This window comes from Ambystoma mexicanum, chromosome 4p (genome assembly GCF_040938575.1).
Source record: "Ambystoma mexicanum isolate Mex_15411 chromosome 4p, UKY_AmexF1_1, whole genome shotgun sequence".
Classification (NCBI taxonomy): domain Eukaryota; kingdom Metazoa; phylum Chordata; class Amphibia; order Caudata; family Ambystomatidae; genus Ambystoma; species Ambystoma mexicanum.
This window is the reverse complement of record NC_090927.1, coordinates 280351626-280369441: the sequence shown is the minus strand read 5'-3', so window position 1 is coordinate 280369441 and position 17816 is coordinate 280351626. Positions and strand designations below refer to the sequence as shown.

The 17816-nt window shown below is 40.8% G+C and overlaps 1 protein-coding gene across 1 annotated transcript in view; it reads left to right on the top strand.

Moving 5' to 3' along the window:
• LOC138453202 (adhesion G protein-coupled receptor F5-like) overlaps nt 1–17816 on the top strand; it is a 1258340-nt gene that overhangs the window by 313243 nt on the left and 927281 nt on the right. The window contains exon 5 of the mRNA XM_069605829.1: nt 6925–7098. Within this exon, the coding sequence (XP_069461930.1) occupies nt 6925–7098 (174 nt within the window). The remainder of the gene's footprint in view (nt 1–6924; nt 7099–17816) is intronic.

Sequence of the window (17816 nt, the reverse complement as noted above, 5' to 3'; positions counted from 1 at the left end):
AAGGTCGGAATGACCCGGTAAGTCCCTACTCCGGGAACACGGACCCGGAATGCGGTAATAGCGCCATGGCTACCGCCTACCGTGTAATGAGGCCTACTATAATGAAAGCAGGTGGACATTAAGTCTGAAACCCACCACCAAATACTTTTGTGAATCAAGTTTGCAAGTGCTTCAAGAGAAATGTATGATAAAGCCCTGGCAGGAGAGCATACCAGGCACAGTGAAGTTTGCAAGTGTGTTGAATGAAGCACATGAAAGGAAAGCCCTGGTAGGAGAGTATACCAAGCATAGTGAAGTTTGCAAGTGTATTAAGTAAAGCATAAGAGAGAAAAGCCCTGGCAGGAAAGTACAACCGGCAAATCTAAGTTTGCAAGCATTGTTAAAGAAAGCACAAGAGAAAGGACCTGGCAGGTGAAGCCAAGATGCTTAAACTCCAAGTCACTTTTGTTATTGTTCAGAAACATTTATGGAAGACTCATAGCATAAGAACTGTTGTGTTGGTGAAGAGAAATCTTGAACTGTGGATTGTATCCATTGGAACATTGGTGTTTAAAGTTACGCTATTACTTTTGGACTTGAACAATGTGTGCACTACTAAGGCTAAAGACATTACCCTTTTTCACCTTAGTTATGTTTAGAGTGTGAGGGCCAGAACAGGATTTCAGACACATGACATTTTGATTTGGACATCTTGACAACAGACAGACCCTTTTCCAACCCCTTATTTGGTAAAAAAATGTTTATAGCCAAACCTATGAGCTCTCTGTGTCCGCGTCTCATTCCTGGCTCTGCACTTTACTTTAAGTTGAAGTGCACAATCCTTTAGGATATTGCATTCTCCTTTCCAAGATCACCTGCCAAGTCTTTTTGGATGATCTTGTGCTACCAAGCATGAAGTCAGATTTGCAGCTTCTTTACCAAAGTTATGCTTTGTCACAATAAATGACAAAACGTTATATTCTCCCTGAGAGCCTTGGGGTGGTTACTGGAAAAGGGTAAAAAAGAAATGTGATTTGCAGGATTCTTCAAAAATGTGATATTGAGTTTGCTGTTGCGCATCTGGATTATCACATCCAAAAAGTGTATGCAGTGCTGATCTGCCTTGTAGGTGAATTTCTAAAAACTATTCTGCGCTTTCAGCCACTTGAAATATCATTTCAATTAATTTGCAGATGACCAAAACATCGTCAATGTATCAAGATTCACTAGTGATCTGTTAACAAAAAGTATTAGTCATACATAACATTGATTTTATGCCGTTTAAAGTGATCTTCATATAGACCCGCAGTCTATGGAAAAATATGTGGTCGGCAATGTTGGGAAACATATCTGCATCTCTAATTGCCCATTAAAGCTGAAAACAGTGATTTGATTATGACAGCTGAGCAATGCTAATGGTGGGAACCTGTCAGAAGGATGTTGATGATTCAAAAATGCTTTCAACAAACAGGAAGTGTTTCATCCACTGGAATGCTGGTGAATAGTGCTTACATTTCGAACATTCTTCTTCTTCTTCTTATTATTATTATTATTATTATTATTATTATTATTATTATTATTATTATTATTATTATTATTGTCAGGGTATTTAGTTACTGTGGACCTGGCTGCAGAGAGCAATGGATCGGTTTATAAATCATAGGGAGAATGACATGATGAGGGAAGCAGACATACAAGGGACGGGGAGGGCTACCAATGGGGGTCGGGGGGGGGGGTGGCGAGGAGAATTTGGCAGCAAGGGATCTACAAGTGACCAGGGCAGTAAACCGTGGGGAGCGGATTACCCAGGCTCAGGCGGGATGCAGAGTGGAGAGTGTGTGACCTACCTGTCCTGACCTGTGAATAGGTGTTATTTGAAGAGTAGGGACTTGAGCTGCTGCTTGAAATGTGGAAGCAGGGGGGGAGTCTAGTATTGACAGGGAGGAGGTTCCAGAGTTGTGGTTTGGAGATAGAGAATGGATACCTTGTGGTTCTCTCCTTTCTGTACCAGTGGAGTTCAAGCCTGCAAATGTCCTGACTTCTTGTGGAGTATTACTAATATGTGTTGCAATACAATAGGTCTCCTGGTTTGGGAGGTCTGAGCTTCATGGATCGTAGGGAGGTAATAAAACATGGGAGTCCTGAGCCATCTGGGTTGTAGAAAGACTGATTCTTGTTTGAAAGGAAGCCTGCAGCAAATGCCTCCTGCATGACAGGTGTGATTAATTGGATTATTTCCTGGATAGGATCTCTGCCTAGCGGGAGATTAATTCCTGGTTATCTATCAACAATCTAACGATATTGTCATTATCACTACCTTTACTAATCACTGTTGTCCCACCTTTGTCTGCTTGTTAGATGACAATGCTTCTACCCTCATCTAGGACCCACATTGTAGTATTTTCTGCTCGAGACAACCTGTTGTAGGCTGAAAGTTCCTTAGCTTCTAAGATGCTCATCGACTCCCATGGCTCTCAATGCTACGCATATGCAGATGACACGCACATTCTCATTCAGTTGAATCTGCTGCATGCTGATACTTCATCTCAATTTAGGAACTGTCTGGAGGCTGTGGGGTGCTGGATGACTTTGCTCCGACTGAATAGGGGCAAGGCGAAGGTCCTTATGGCTGGCCCTCCACCGGCCACTGTCCTGTTGACCCTGTTGTTCTGGCCATCACCACTTGGACCATTTCCTACACCTATGCCTCTTGTAAGGGATTTTGGAGTCAAGCTGTCCTCCTCTCTCTCTCTCTATGGCAGCTCAGGTTGAGGCCTCTTGCCAGGCAGGCTACTTTCAGCTGGAAATATTGTGGAAGGTTCTTCCTTTTCTCCCTAAGCATTTTCATGTCCCGGTGGTTGGCTCACTGGTTGTTAGTCGCCTCATTGTACTTTGCTGAGCCTCCGTATTTAGTCCAACACCTTCACCGACCTCCACATTTGGCAACTAGAGTTGCCACTTCATCGCTCTATGGCACACAATATTATGCCTATCCTGCTGACCATCCACTGGCTCCCTGTGAGGAAGCGTATTGAGTTTAAGACTCCCTGCGTGGTTCATCAGGCTGTATATGGTCAAGGAGCAGAATTTTTCTGTGCCAAATTCCAGTTGTATGTTCCTACTCGGGCACTTCACTCTCTGGATAGTTTTCTTCTTGTTGTCCCGCACTTTAAACTTATTAGAAAAGGTGGCCTGTGGCACTCCCTGCGATGAGAAGGTAGAGTTTTGAAAAACCATCTCTCCGTCAGGTGTGTGTTAAAAACTCTTATATTTTAGTTTTCTCTTGTGTCCCTTCTTTAATCAGACATTTAGCGCCAAGATGCCTCCAGTGAACGTGCGCTTTAGAAATTGCAGTTGTCAAACGGGCACCTGTGACCTCTGAACCTGATCTGTGCCACTGGTAGAACAGGCGCTGCAGATCATGATACAGATGCAGCAGGGCACAGGTACACCCTATGCCATGAAAGAGGCATCTGATTGGCAGATTACCCTTTCAGCAATGGAATTACCCTTATTAGTTTATTATATTAATACAAATAAAAAAGTCAGGGTTTCTACACCCTTACCAAATGAGAATCCATCACAATAACATATTTCCTAAAAGCTGGAAGGAGACTGAAATTATTATTGTCTCATAGCTTTGATTAAGAGTGTCCCCAGTCCTTGATAAATCAAAATGGAATGATTAAACTACAGAACATTGCATAGGTTGTGTTACATGTAGGGAAGATCGTGAACCTTTCCTTTTAGTCGTCTTTATATATAAGCCCTTTGGTTACATGGTAGAAACCAATACTGAGATCCCATGGTGATAGCAAACAGCACGACACACTTCATGTATGTTTCTCTACTGGGAATTATGTAGTACAATTCCTGGTAGTTCTGTATCTGAGTAGAGCTTGGAAATCAAGACGTAGAATTTATTGTAGTTGTGAAAAAGAAGTCAATGAAACTAAAGCACCGAAGCGTGTTATGCTGTCGTGGAAAGCTATGTGTGATTCCTGTAGTGTTACTAACGATGATTATGTTGTCAAATATTAATAGCATTGATTGATATCGAGAATGAACATTCATCTTATTTTTTTAAATATGTGATTTTTTAATTTGAGATTTTATCTAGGCATATTTTTTGAATTGCATGATCAGTGGTTGGTAAAACAGGTTGGGCGCATTCTTTTTATTTATGTGGTTGAATGCGTCATGTTTTCATACTGTGCTTGTATGAAGTGCATCGCAGAAACAAAGCAGTTTTGGATAGAATTGTTATAATTTCCACAAGGCGATTGGGATGCCATCATGCACTGATCACCTGAGGTTCATTGCTGCAAGTATTCGTGCGCTGTTTCCCAGAGGGGCAGCCCTGCTGATAATAAGCAAATCAAATGTCGGCCATCAGCTTTTCAGAGTGATCCCGCCTCCTTTAATTGAGTTGTACCCAATATATTTCAGACATACTAAACTCCAGTTGAACTTCAATGATAGATATTGGCCCTTGTTTTGACATTCATTAGTTTACCTTCCACCACTAGGAACAAAAACCAGTGTTTAATTAAAAGTACAATTATGTAAACCTTTTTAGCTGGTGCTTCATAAACTATTGGCATCTTTTAAGCACGCTTGTCTATCTATCAAAGTGCATTTATAAATATGTTGGCTGCATGTTTTTTTCATCGTCGCTTTTGTGTTACCAATGACTTTTACCTGCAATAAAAGAGGAACTGGTTCTTTACGATTTTCTGTTTGACTGTTAAGTATCTTTAGTTTGGGAGGCTTCCTTTATAGTGGTATAGTAACATGTTCTCTATAAGTCCGTGCTGCCTGCATCACGCTCATAAAAAAGAGTGTGCTGTCTCTAATCAATAGCAGGTGCCCTACAAATTCACTGGGTCTTTGTTGCATGAGTGAACACGTCTCTCCCTTGCAACCCCTTCCTTTTACCAAATGTAAACAAGGAAATAAGCATACATATTGGAAAGGTAGGAGCCCATGGGGAGGGAGAAGAATTATTGAAAGAGGTGGGCTTTGAGCAGTTTACATTAGATAGAAGTTAGATAGATGTAGAGGGAGAATGGCAGATCTCTGAAGGCAGCTTCTTCCAAGCGTTCGAGTGCAAATCTGTCTGATGCCTCTAAATGCCGGAAGAGTCTAAAGATTTTTGGTCCATTGAGCTGAGCTGACTTCCAGCGATGAGCCATTTCAATGAAACATGCATGCATGAAGGGGACTTTTCATTTGGACATTGCCATTTAAAGAATAAATAAAGCTCCTTGCATTGGAATATGTTCTTTTACTGGAAGCCAATGAAGTTCCCGTTCGTGCCCTTGACACAGCCCCGGTGGCCAAAACTTAGAGCTGCATTTTGGCCTTATTGGAGTGTGTGTAGCATATCTGCTGTTAGACGGCCATAGAAGGTCTTGTGAATATCTAGCCGGGCCGGACAGGAGAAGCAGCTCAGAGCGGAGTATCAGAAGGTACACACACCATAGGAATACACAGAGATCTATTTGGATGTGCACTTGCAAAAGCGTCAGAGGCGCGGAGCGAGGGAGGGAGTAAGTGCAGTAAAAAAAAAATTGCCCTGAAAAGGGGGCACATAACAGGAGACTTGGCAAGCATTGAAAGTGGCCTGTGAGGTGGAAGAATTGGAATTTGTGAGGGTGAAGTCCTGGGTGGGTTGAATCGAGTTTAGGATACAGACATGTTTTCTTTGGTAGAAGGTATTGAATTCCAGTGTGATGTGATGCCTTGGGGAAAAGGGCTTATTCCCTATACATCTGTTCCAGTCCTCCTTTGTGAAGGCTTATCATAGTGCAATGGGGAAAGGTTGGCCATGTTGGCTCTTACTGCTTTCGGTCCGTCAAAGTCATACTTAATCTAACCGTATGACCTGCAATGAGGTGCTGAGATTCCATAAGTTATGCAAAACAATTCATATTGACCGAGGGGAAAATTTTACGTATAAAAACATTTTCCAAACGATTTAAGAAATATTCAAGTGGTTTGTACAGGCATAGTAAGGTAGCCATCCGGCCTTTCGTGGTAGTCCTGGAAGGAATATGCCATGCAGTATTTAGCCTTTTCGATTATGTTGCTTGTTTTATGTGTTTTTCGTTTATGTTATTTTACGTTACTGAGTTTTTATACTGTACCTAATCACCGCCATAGTAGTCTCTGAGTGCCATGTCCTGCCTGGAGGTTGGTGTATTCTGCTTGTCCATTCCCCCAGCCCCCACCAGGGTATCCAGACCATAGTCTGCAGAGTTACAGGAAAAGGGATGGAGGTGTAAGGGAAGCGGCTAGGAGAGGAAAGAGAACATAACAAAACATGAACACAGAGGAATGTGGACCGATTCACATGAATTAGGAAATTTTTTCCTCCAGGGTGGTAAACACACAACAAAAATGCAGTATTTCAGAAGTAATGTTTCATAACAGGTCATCATCACCTCTTTGTGAGGGATGGGGGTCCATATATGGCATACACAGTCCCATCAGGGTACATCAATATCTCCATGCACAAAAAAGGGAATAGCTTGTGAGTATCAGAGATCTTTAGATCCTCACCTTCCTCCACCCCTTGGGTCGTTCCATGTGCCACCAGTTTTTAAAAATTACCTCCATGCTTGTGGCACTTCTGAAATAAATCAACCTTGTCTATGAAGTGAGTTCATCTGTGTTTCATCAATGAAACAATGGCTACATTGTTAATTTCAGTAGATACTATTATATGCAACTTCTCCCTCCGCCACACGGGGTTGGCTGTTGGAGGGCACTACATGTACCATTTTGAGTACCTGAACAAATACATGTACTTAAAGATCATGGTTAGAATGCAAACTGGAACTTACTGAAGAGAAATCAGGAAATGCACACTGCTAATACACCTTTTGCTAATCTTGTTACAAGTACACTTTGTTTAACTCCTCCTTTTGCAATTTTCAACAGCTTGTTCTTTAAATGCGACTGTGGTTCGGTGTTCATGTGAAGATGGATATTACTGGCCCTTGAATACATGCAGTAACAAACCCACCTGTTCCAGGTCACCAAAGCAGTGTGACTGCATCAACACTTTTCCTCTGGAGGGGACGCATTGTCAAACTACACCTGCTGTACCACCAGGTAGGATTGCAATGGGAAGTGCAATGATGTTATAACCTTTTCAATTAAGCTCTATGCCTTTGATAACACATTGAAAAACCCATCTTTTAAAATGAAAAGGTGAAGTACAGAGAAGAATATGCTTCAACTATGTTATAAGGCCTTCATGGCGATTATTTATCATTGTATTGTCAGTCAGTCAACTTTATTTCAGGCGTAGCCCATACAGGTAAGTAAAACAATTTGGTAGAAGTGGGAGACAATAGAATTGTGAACATTAAACTAGATGGGCGTCATGAACGACAACATACGTGGGAAATAATTACACAGTTAGATAGGGTACACAAAAAAAGTGATGTCACAAGTTGGACGCTTCAGACCAGTGCAGCACTTTGGACGAATCCACCAGGCCTTATTTAAATAACTGTAAACAGCAAATGTAAAATCCTCATGATTGGTCATCTCGCATAGGACGTAAGCGTCTGCAGAGGAGAGTGCGTGGTGTTAAGGCAATCTTCCCCCCTGTTGTCTATAGGTCGCACATGTTAACAGGAAGTGCATTTCTGACTCTTCTACAGTAGGACAGGATAGACAGGATTTTGAAGAAGTCTGGGACCATTTGCAGCCTAGTTGTGCAACTGGGAATACATTCAATCTGAATTTAATATATAATGCTCTGGAGGAGCTGGGAAACATGTCATTCGGAAAAGGCCCACGGTCTCAGTTAAATTTGAACATTATGTAGCCCCAGAACGTGGATAAGCTAGTTGAATAATGGATCAATAACTCTAATAAGAGAGTTTCTAATTTCAATTTGATTAATCTCATTGTCTTGGCCCTAGCCTACGTATTTTCACCTAATAAATGTTGCATCCCAATTCTACTTAAAACACTGGATAGATGCCTATACCACTTCCAAGATTTGCCATTGGGAGAGATGGTTACATCTTTGAACGTATGAATATAAATGTATATATATATTCAACGAAAAAACTTGGTTAAGGGGACGTTATGGTTAAGTTGCACTAATAAAAACCTATGAAATTCAATGAAAAAACTTTGTTAAAGGGACTTTATGGTTAAGTTGCGCTACTAAAAACCTATGAAATTTAGTGAAAAAACGGTGTTAATAGGACTTTATGGTTACAAGTAAAACCGAAAACCCCCTGAAATTCGCGAGTTATGGTAAGCTAAGCAACCAAAGGAACCTACTCATAAAGAAACATAGGCATTGACTGGAAAAACACCATAGAAATGTAATATTTCTAATTTTTCAATGTTGGATACTAAACCGGTGAATGCTTCTGTATCACACTTTTGCATACTGTGAAACATATACTAAGTAGGTAATAATACATCACTACATGCTTGTAACTCTGCACACAAAACATGAAGAGACCACAATGTATACATATATGGGGCTTATACAGGTAGAGTAAAGTAAGTAAACAAGAGGCAGTATCATGAGCCACTGTGTATAACCAACATGATTATCTTTACGCATAGAAATGATTGCTGTGTTTCAGGCCTTCTTCTTCCCCTATGTATGTGCATCATAAAATGCGATTGAATTCTAAGGAAAGTATTGTAAGAACATGTGAGAATAGCAACATCTACGAATGTAATACTTTTTGAATTTTAAGTTTTTGACTGTCAGTGCATAAACTCACCTGCCTAGATATGTCAGTGAACAAAAAGAGAAGGGGCTAGACATGTGAGATCATCAGTGATGTCATCAATCATATTTGTGATGTCATCTTTGATGTCATGGATGTTATTCTTAGCAGTGCATGGTGGTGGCGCGAGTTATGGTTGCTTAGCTTATCATAACTGGCGAATTTCAGGGGTTTTTCGGTTTTACTTGTAACCATAACGTCCCATTAACAAAGTTTTTTCACTGAATTTCGTAGGTTTTTAGTAGCGCAACTTAACCATAAAGTCCCTTTAACAAAGTTTTTTAATTGAATTTCATAGGTTATTATTACTGCAACTTAACCATAACGTCACCTTAACAACGTTTTTTCATTGAATTTCATCGGTTTTTATTAGTGCAACTAAACCATAACGTCCCCTTAAAGTTTTTTCATTGAATTTCATAGGTTTCTATTAGTGCAACTTAACCATAACATCCCCTTAACAAAGTTTGTTCGTTGAATTTCATAGGTTTTTAATAGTGCAACTTAACCATATGTTTTTTCGTTGAATTTCATAGGTTTTTATTAGTGCAACTCTACCATAATGTCCCCTTAACAAAGTTTTTTCATTGAATTTCCTAGGTTTTTATTAGTGCAACTTAACTATATCGTCCCTTTAACAAACTTTGTTCAGTGAATCAGTGAATTTCATGGCTTTTTACCAGTGCATGCTATTTTCCTACAACTTACTAATATCATACTAACCCAATAACCCAATATAGCAGTATTTTACATATTGTCACCTTAAAACGTTTCCATTTCCCACCTTCTACAATCAGTTTGAACACTTCTATACACTTTTTGCAACAATTTCAACTAGTTTTGCATCCGTAGACGTCTACGAACATCTCATCCGGACAGTGCCACATGAACATACGCGGGCACGCGGCATGATGACGTGTCCGGGAACCCGTCCGCACTTCACGATAAAATCCGTACTTCGCGGACAGTTCTGAACTGCATTTGCTACTGATCTAGGAACTTTCAACTTCAAAATTTCCCTTGCACAGCTCCAACACCTATTCCTGCTCATCCATTAACAATCTAGTACACAGTACATACTTTTAGCAAAAGTGCTATTTATCTTACAATGGAATCAGCTAATGCCATCCCTCCTTTCCAATAGACACCACCACTGCTGTAATCAAGGAGCATGAGAAACACAGCCCCCTACCTTAGAAATAACACACGCGCAACATTTTCCCCTGTCCACCTACCCCTCCATATTAGTGTTTGGTGCCTCTTCCCTCATTTCCCTCCCCACCTTACGTTCTAAGCTCTCTGGCAAAAAAAAAAAATACATAAAAAAACAATAAAACAAATGTTCCTTTAGGAACCACCTTTCAAAGTAAAAAAATAGAGCTAAAAAAAAAACGTACAGACTGCATCTACTTTATATTTCTCAGTAAAGTACATACACTCAATTAGATATTCCAACATTTCCATTTGCATTATTTCCATTTGCATTTTGTGTTATGCTAATGGAAATATTGTGGCGTTTATCCCCCATTCCAGGCACTGGAACGGTGGATACCTGCCTGGCAGCCCAAGTTATCAGTCCAAGCGAAGCGAGGGTGGAAAACGAGGTCTCGGGACCATTATCCCCCCATTCCAGCCCCTGCAATGGGGGATGAAGGCCATTAACACCCTAGGTTCCCAAAGCGGAAACCCAGGGTGCTAAAACAAAGATTTTTCTTCCTACACCGGGACGCCTCCGGCGTCTCGGTGTAGGAAGGAAAATCCTTTTCCAAGATGCCACCATGGAAAGGGAAGGCGGGGTTCCGTACAGGGCCCCTCTTCGCTTTCCATGGCAGCCTGCAGAAGGCGAAAAGAGAACCCTATGATCATATTACCACGATCACATGTTTATTTGCTTTCAAACCTATCCCAATTTCTAATAACAAAACCAGTTCCAGGTGGACATGGCCACTTTAACCCCATGTGTTGTCCCTCGTGGTCACGGCCAGTAGCCAGATTGTCCGGACCTTATTCCATGACTCGAACAATCTGCCCACTGCCCATGGCCATAGGCTACACCTCATTCACCAAAGGTATATCACTATTTTTTGTACCTACATTGTGACATTTGTCAAAAAATAAAACACAGGCACATTTGCAAAACCATGCTTTCAGGTCCTTGCCAATGTTCCTTACACAAGTTTACTGGAAATCCACACATGTTGAATTTTTTCAAAAGTGTCAAATGTATGCACATACAATAGTCATATAACCTGGCCCCCACTTGACAAAAACCATTCTCACTTTACGAAAACATTTATATCTAGACCTATGATCGTTTTGCAAACCTTTGTGTAGATTTGGCAAATGGCACCACATTTATAAGCCTTTACATTATTTTGGGACCCCCTTCTAATTTTGTCCCTCTTGACAAAATCCCACCAAACTTCACAAAAACATTTATATATAGATCTGTTATCAATTTGCCAAATTAATTGTAGATTCGTCAAATGGCACCTCATTTATAAGCTTTTCATTATTTTGGGACCCCACCTCTAATTTTGCCCCCTCTTCACAGAATCCCACAAAACTTTGCAAACTCATTCGGAAGTCGGTCAAGAATAAAAAAGCAAAATTTCATGCAGTTTCATTAAAGGAGTACTCCGCTTAAAAATATTATTGTCCCAAGCGTTCGGGCATGTGTATTTAAGCATACGTTGATTGATCGTAAAAACCTTTCCTATGCCCCTTACTGTGGTTTTCCTCACTTTTACATATGCGAAATCAGGCAGCAGGGTCGCTGCCATTTTGTGCAATTCTTATCCATTGCCGCATTACCCTAAACTCAAGTGCCTTTGCGCACTGAAGTGTAGTCCCCGCCCCTGAAGCTGACATCACCATTCCTAGCAATATTCTCCGCCTATACCCATGACGCCAGTGTGAAGCGTAGCCAAACGCAGCCAATCATCACCTACATCCAGACATCAGTTGACGCACAACCCGGAATATCAACACACATCCTTTCACAGCACAGCACGTCCCAATTCTGAATACAAAACTCTACGAAACCGTAATACTCTGCAATTTAGAATGTGCTTTTATTTCACAATAACATCCGCCGATTTCCATAATCAACCACATTTTTTATTTCTTTGTTCTCGATACACAAATGTTTATCGTGAGTCGCACAGTGTTCCTTTGGGTATAAGCTCATTGGATGGAGGCACTGTGATTGCTACACCACCGTAAACCATGTCAAGGTACTCCCTATTGCCGGTACCGCGAAACGGCATATGGGCCTGGGGCGATCATCCCAAAACAGCATCACGGTCATCCAACCATTGAGGTGTATCATCAACTGCCGGCTGAAGAAACCATCAATTGGTATCTGAAAATTATGACATTCGCAGTAGTGCAGGATGTGACTGTGTAGAAAACATAACAGAAATGTGTTTCAGTAGCCGTTCTTAATTCTATTCTAATCGATCCATTACTTATGCACTGTGTGAAAAGTAACGATGAACACAAACGAGAAACAGTGCAAACACAGAGAAAACAACGTGCAATGTTGGAGTCATCGATGTGATTGAGAGGTTAGTGCTATGCAGTGTGTTTAGCTTGCAATGGGAGGCCGATGTGGAAGTTGACTGAAGAATTCGAATAACACATAGACAGCATTTTAACGTAACAGTAGCCTAGAATTGGGCGTTGGTGGAACCTGTGCGAACACAGACGTGCACTCCATGCATTTCGGTGCTGCACTGCCCACGTGCCATGGGACAAATACAAGTACACACCGGTTGTTTCTGAGTCTCCTCACCAATTGGCAAAACCAACAGGCCATTCAATGTTAGCCAGCCATCCATACCGGTCATAAAATGAAACCTTGACTCCTTTGTCTACAAATTTGTCTACAGTAAAACTTATATAATAATCAGCATTTCCATTCTCCTGGCGTAACTCAGTGTCTGTTCAGATCAATGATTTTTCATCAAATGAAATTAAATGTTACTTTGTCCAGTTTTCAAATGCTGACCCTTATCATGTGTGACGTTTTTCCATACCTCACCCCATTCCTTTCCTTTCCTTACGAAAACTCCCGTTATTTCCAAGGACAAAAAACAATAGGGGCTTATGCCTAGCTTGCTTTTGGTAAATTGAAGCGAAAAATGAGCTCGGCAGGACGCGAGGCAGTAGGCAGCTCATGGCATTGTTTGGGCAATTTATACTTTTGATTGCTTTGAAATTCAAGTTACATATATTTTCCATTGGTCACGTAGAATGTATCAAAATTGTTGAACATACAAATAGCTGAAAATCATTTGTATCGGAATGCAAACTGTTCCACAAGTTCTGTTTTCGGTGGACAGGGCACATTTGCAATGTTTTGTGGAAATGTATGTGTCCTAGGAACCAAACCACAAACGATTCCATGAGTATGCATGACCAACACAGTCAAAGTCAGAACTTTTATGAAATCGAATTCCATTTCCTGGTATATTAGCTTGACCACCCATTTTTTGGTTCTTTTTCCAAAGGCCATTTCGTATCAAAGCATCCCAAATTTGCAAGCAGTTCTAGATTGTTGTCTGCCTATTTTATTGTTATGCGCTAATAACGCAAGTAGTGTGTGAGATTCCATACCCTGTATACCAAAATGCATTCTCTTGGGCCTTTACTTTAGGCACATATTGTGGTACATCTCCAAATCTCCTGTGTGACAGAATTCTGTGAGTCCCTTCAGATCTCTTCATAGAGTTTAATCAAATACGATCTTCCCAAGAGCTTTGTGTGCAGGTGAAGATTTAACCAACCACTTCTTCTTGCGTTCCTACTCCTCCGTTAAAGGTCCATGTTCATACTTGTGGAAATGTTGGCTTTCTGTCCATAAGTGAACGTTGGAGCAGTGGTGCATTAATGAGCGCCATTTTTTTAATTATAATTTCCAACTGCTTTTCACCAACCCTGTAATGCTAAGGTGTATGCAACCTTCTCAGGACTGTTAGCTGACTTTTGTAGTGAAAAACACCTGTTTTTTTTCTTTCTTGCAACCATATCCCATCCCATCCTCATCACCCCTCACCTCCCCAGAGATTATTTGATAAGTTTGACTACTGCAATGTTGTGTTTTATAATATTGTTTACCACAATGTCCGTGAATCCAAGATGGCGGCGTTTCCAAAAATCTGACGCACTTCACGCTTTTCACCATCCAATCAATGGGCGCGTCCGATGTCCGCGGACACCACGTTGCCTTCCAAGCCAAACGGTTCCCACTTTTTGGTCGTTTAAAAAAAACTACGGGATGGATTTTCACCAAATTTACAAAAGCACGCTTTTGGGACCAAGCCGCCGCTACTGCCACAAATTTGGTGAAAATCCGTCCAGCGGTTTGGGCTGTAGGCATGAGCAAAATTGTTTCTCCATTAAGTCTATGGGGAAAAAAAAAAATTGCGACCCCCCTATAACTTTGCCCCCCCCTTGACCAAACCTCACCAAACTTTGCAGAAAGATTCAGAGTGGCCCATGTACGTCTTTTGCAAAGTTTGGTGAAGAGTCGTCCAGGGGGAGCGAAATTATAAGACGCCCAAAAAGTGCTCTCCCTACTGCAGGCCATGTAATATGGATTTGGATTTTTTTTATAGAAAGCCAGAAGTATAAGGGTCTACTCATGGCCTGAAATCTGAGAGGTGCAATGCCAGTTTCCATCAGTAGTGAGACTGTCGACATACTTGTCGGAAGACTACGATTTCTGTTTATACAAATGTGTTTTCTGTCATGGTCAAAAGAGAGACTGTGTCATATTGCCACATCATATAAGGTCGCAGACCACACCTGTGCCGCATATAATTCTAATACTGTTAATGGAAGGCACCGGCCACTTTTGGGTATTAACTGAGTGTATTTCTCCTGAGCATCTTTTGAGGGTAAGGTCATTCTTATCCAATTGGGAGGTACATTTTATGTTGTCCTGAAATCTGACCCCCAGGTATATTGGTTTTGATTTTCCATGAGGCATGGCACACCATGACTATGGTCTTAGTACGATTTATTAAAAGACTTCTTTCTTTACAAAGTTAGTACGGATAACTGTTTTAAGATGCTTATCTTACTCTCCTTAAAATTAAAACGTGTCATCTGCATACATGAGAATGCCCACTTTACGTTAAGAGACAATGGGGCATCTGAATTTATATTTAAAATTCATAAAATTAAGTCATTGACATAAATTAAAAACTAAAGGGGAGAAATCTCACATCCCTAGTGCACTCCTTTTTTTTACGATGGGAAAAATGTGTTCTTTTTTTCCCTCTGTCCCTATCTAATTGTGGCAGAATTAGTCTTGTAAAGTTTCCGTATACTTATAGGATGTAAAACCACAGTGAATCCAGAAACCAATAATGAGGATGCCTATGTTGTAAAGAACACAGCTTTAATACAGAAATGCAAAGAACGACCAGGGATAGTCAGCCTTGTGAGTCTGAAAACTGAGTACTCTGTCTGCCCACATTAGGTTACGACATTTAAAGGGGAAAACCACAAGATTTGAAAAATTCTCAGATAAACAGGTAAAACAGTATTTCTTCATCCCTATTGGCTACCGCCTATACATACCTAAACATAAGCATACATTATATTATCCCCATTGATTAGTTTGATAACATTTGATTCCAGAAGGACACCCCATTACAGGTGCTCTAATTGTGCGAGAACGAAACCTACTCGCTTATGATTGTAGGATAAATATGGTACTGTACCTTCTCATAGGACCAGACATCTTGGAACTAAATGCGAGGTCGACTCATCCTAGCAAAATAAATGAATACATGAAACTAGATACAATGCAAGATACATCCCGCATAATTAGACTTTATAGCCTTTCACTTATTTGTTGACCTTTGCTAATTGTTAACCAAGCATTTCACTATTGTGTGTTAATCCCCAAAATCCTGCAGCTGCGTTCATGGAAGCCTGGCATCTCAGCCTGTTACGCTTTTATCTAAACGGGCCAAGGACACAGACTGTTAATTTCTGTGAGCTAATTATTATCCATTGTGTTTCAATTTCTGCAGAAAGGGTTTCCATGTTATAGAAGAGATGAGTGTGGCACTCTTGCTTCAAATGACCTGCAAGTAGCTTATATTCTCTTGTGTACGTGTATCACAATTATCCTGTCATTGTTTTTAAACGATGACTTGTGCAGTGACAAAAACGTTCACTTCAGTAGTGCTTGTGAAGCCAACACTTAATTTCAGTAACCGCAAAGCCTAAGTTAGTAAAGTGGTGCGAGTGTGCTTCAACGCAATTCAAGAACCCAGTGCAAGCTAATCAAACTACAAGCCTAACCTCAATGCAATAAAAAATGATGCAAGAGTTCCCTTCAATAATAATCTCACAGCTTGTATCGTCCTTATACTAGTGATGTTGGCCCAGCCTGTCTACATTTCCCCCTCTACTTGGCCATACACTTCATCTAAACCACCATCTCCTTCATCCTCCCAAAAGGGGCCTTTGGTACCCACACCTTTTTGACATTATGAAAACTCCCTGTGTACTCTTCCAGGTTACTTGCCAAAAAACACCAATCCCCATCCACCCGAGGTTCAAGGTACGTTGCAAAATAATTCTCTGGGTCATTGGGCCATTCGAATACTCTGCCTGTTGGGCCAATGGGGAGCTCCAACTAATATTTTTGATGCTCCCATTGATTATTATGCAGTCCAAGTGTCATCATAGGCATTACTTTAACCATCAGTTTTTTGCAACATTCTGCAAGCAATTGACACATACAGAAAGGAACAAGAGCAATAATAACAAAAGAAAGCAACACTTTCAAGACATTACTCATCCAAGAGAGCACTCATGAGAACATTGATGATGTGAACCAGTCCTCATTGCGTACACAACCTTCTTTCTCCATTGTGGTGCACAATCTGTGTTATGCTTGTATTGCTGTTGTGCTGCAGGACATGCCAGTTTGGCACAGCTCTTCCCTCCATCACTGTCATGAGATCCAAGCAGTTCTGAAGAGAAGTTAATCTACAAGCATGGAGTTCCTCTTTCATGGTGTTTAGCCCATGCTCAGTTTAGTTGCCATTGTGTAATTTGCAACCACTTAGAATTGCTTAATGCTTATATCCCTGGAGAAAAGATCGAAGAAAAGATTATTTCCACTTTGCTGAAGAGCCTGTACTGCTCAGGTATTTCATACAGTCTGTCAACCGATTCTTGGGATAGGCAGTTGCTTCTACGATGACTTTACTTGAAAACAAGGCCTCACTGCACAGTGGGACTGGTTTAAACAAGTATCGTCAAAGCATTTTGACTCAGGGTATGTTGTGAAAAAAAACACTGCTCCTAACAAACTTCGCCAATTGGTTTTTGTGTGTTTCTGCCCTCTTTCCCATACTATTGGTTGAGAGCGCTCAACCCTCTTTCTTCTGTAATAATGTTCTATTCTACATAGTTATTGTCATACATCAATGTGTTTACCACCCACCATTGCATCCAAACTTCATTAGCCTGTATGGTGCCACGCACCCTACACAAAGCCAGGTGAACTAGACAGAGTCATATGTTTGATTGTATTTCTTGGGGTAAGAACAATCTAGGTGTGGCAGCTGCATAAGAAATCAATGAGCAAACGTAACAGGGGTCACTCGATTTCTTTATTTCCCACAGATCGCATATGGCAGTACCAACGATTCTCCTATGTGTGCATCTGGAATAACTTGTGGACGGTTAATATCCCTCCTAACTCTTGCTACAGGAACACACACCTCTTCAGGGTGTTTAGTATTAGTATTGTTATTAACATTATAGGATTCAGCAATACCATTATGGTAATTGCTCCCAAACCAAGGGGAAGGAGACATAAAATATATCATAGAAAAAGAAAAATGTAGAAAAGAAAAACAATATCAGGTGCATGTTTGTTCAGTCTATGCACCCATGCCAGGTCCTGTGGTGCACCAGCAATGTCCTGTCAACCAAATAGATGTAAAGAAGGAGTTATTGAAAGCAAAAGGTTTAAAACAGGATCCTCACTTTGGTGGCATCCCCCCTCTTAGTTCTCTTGCTGTTGGA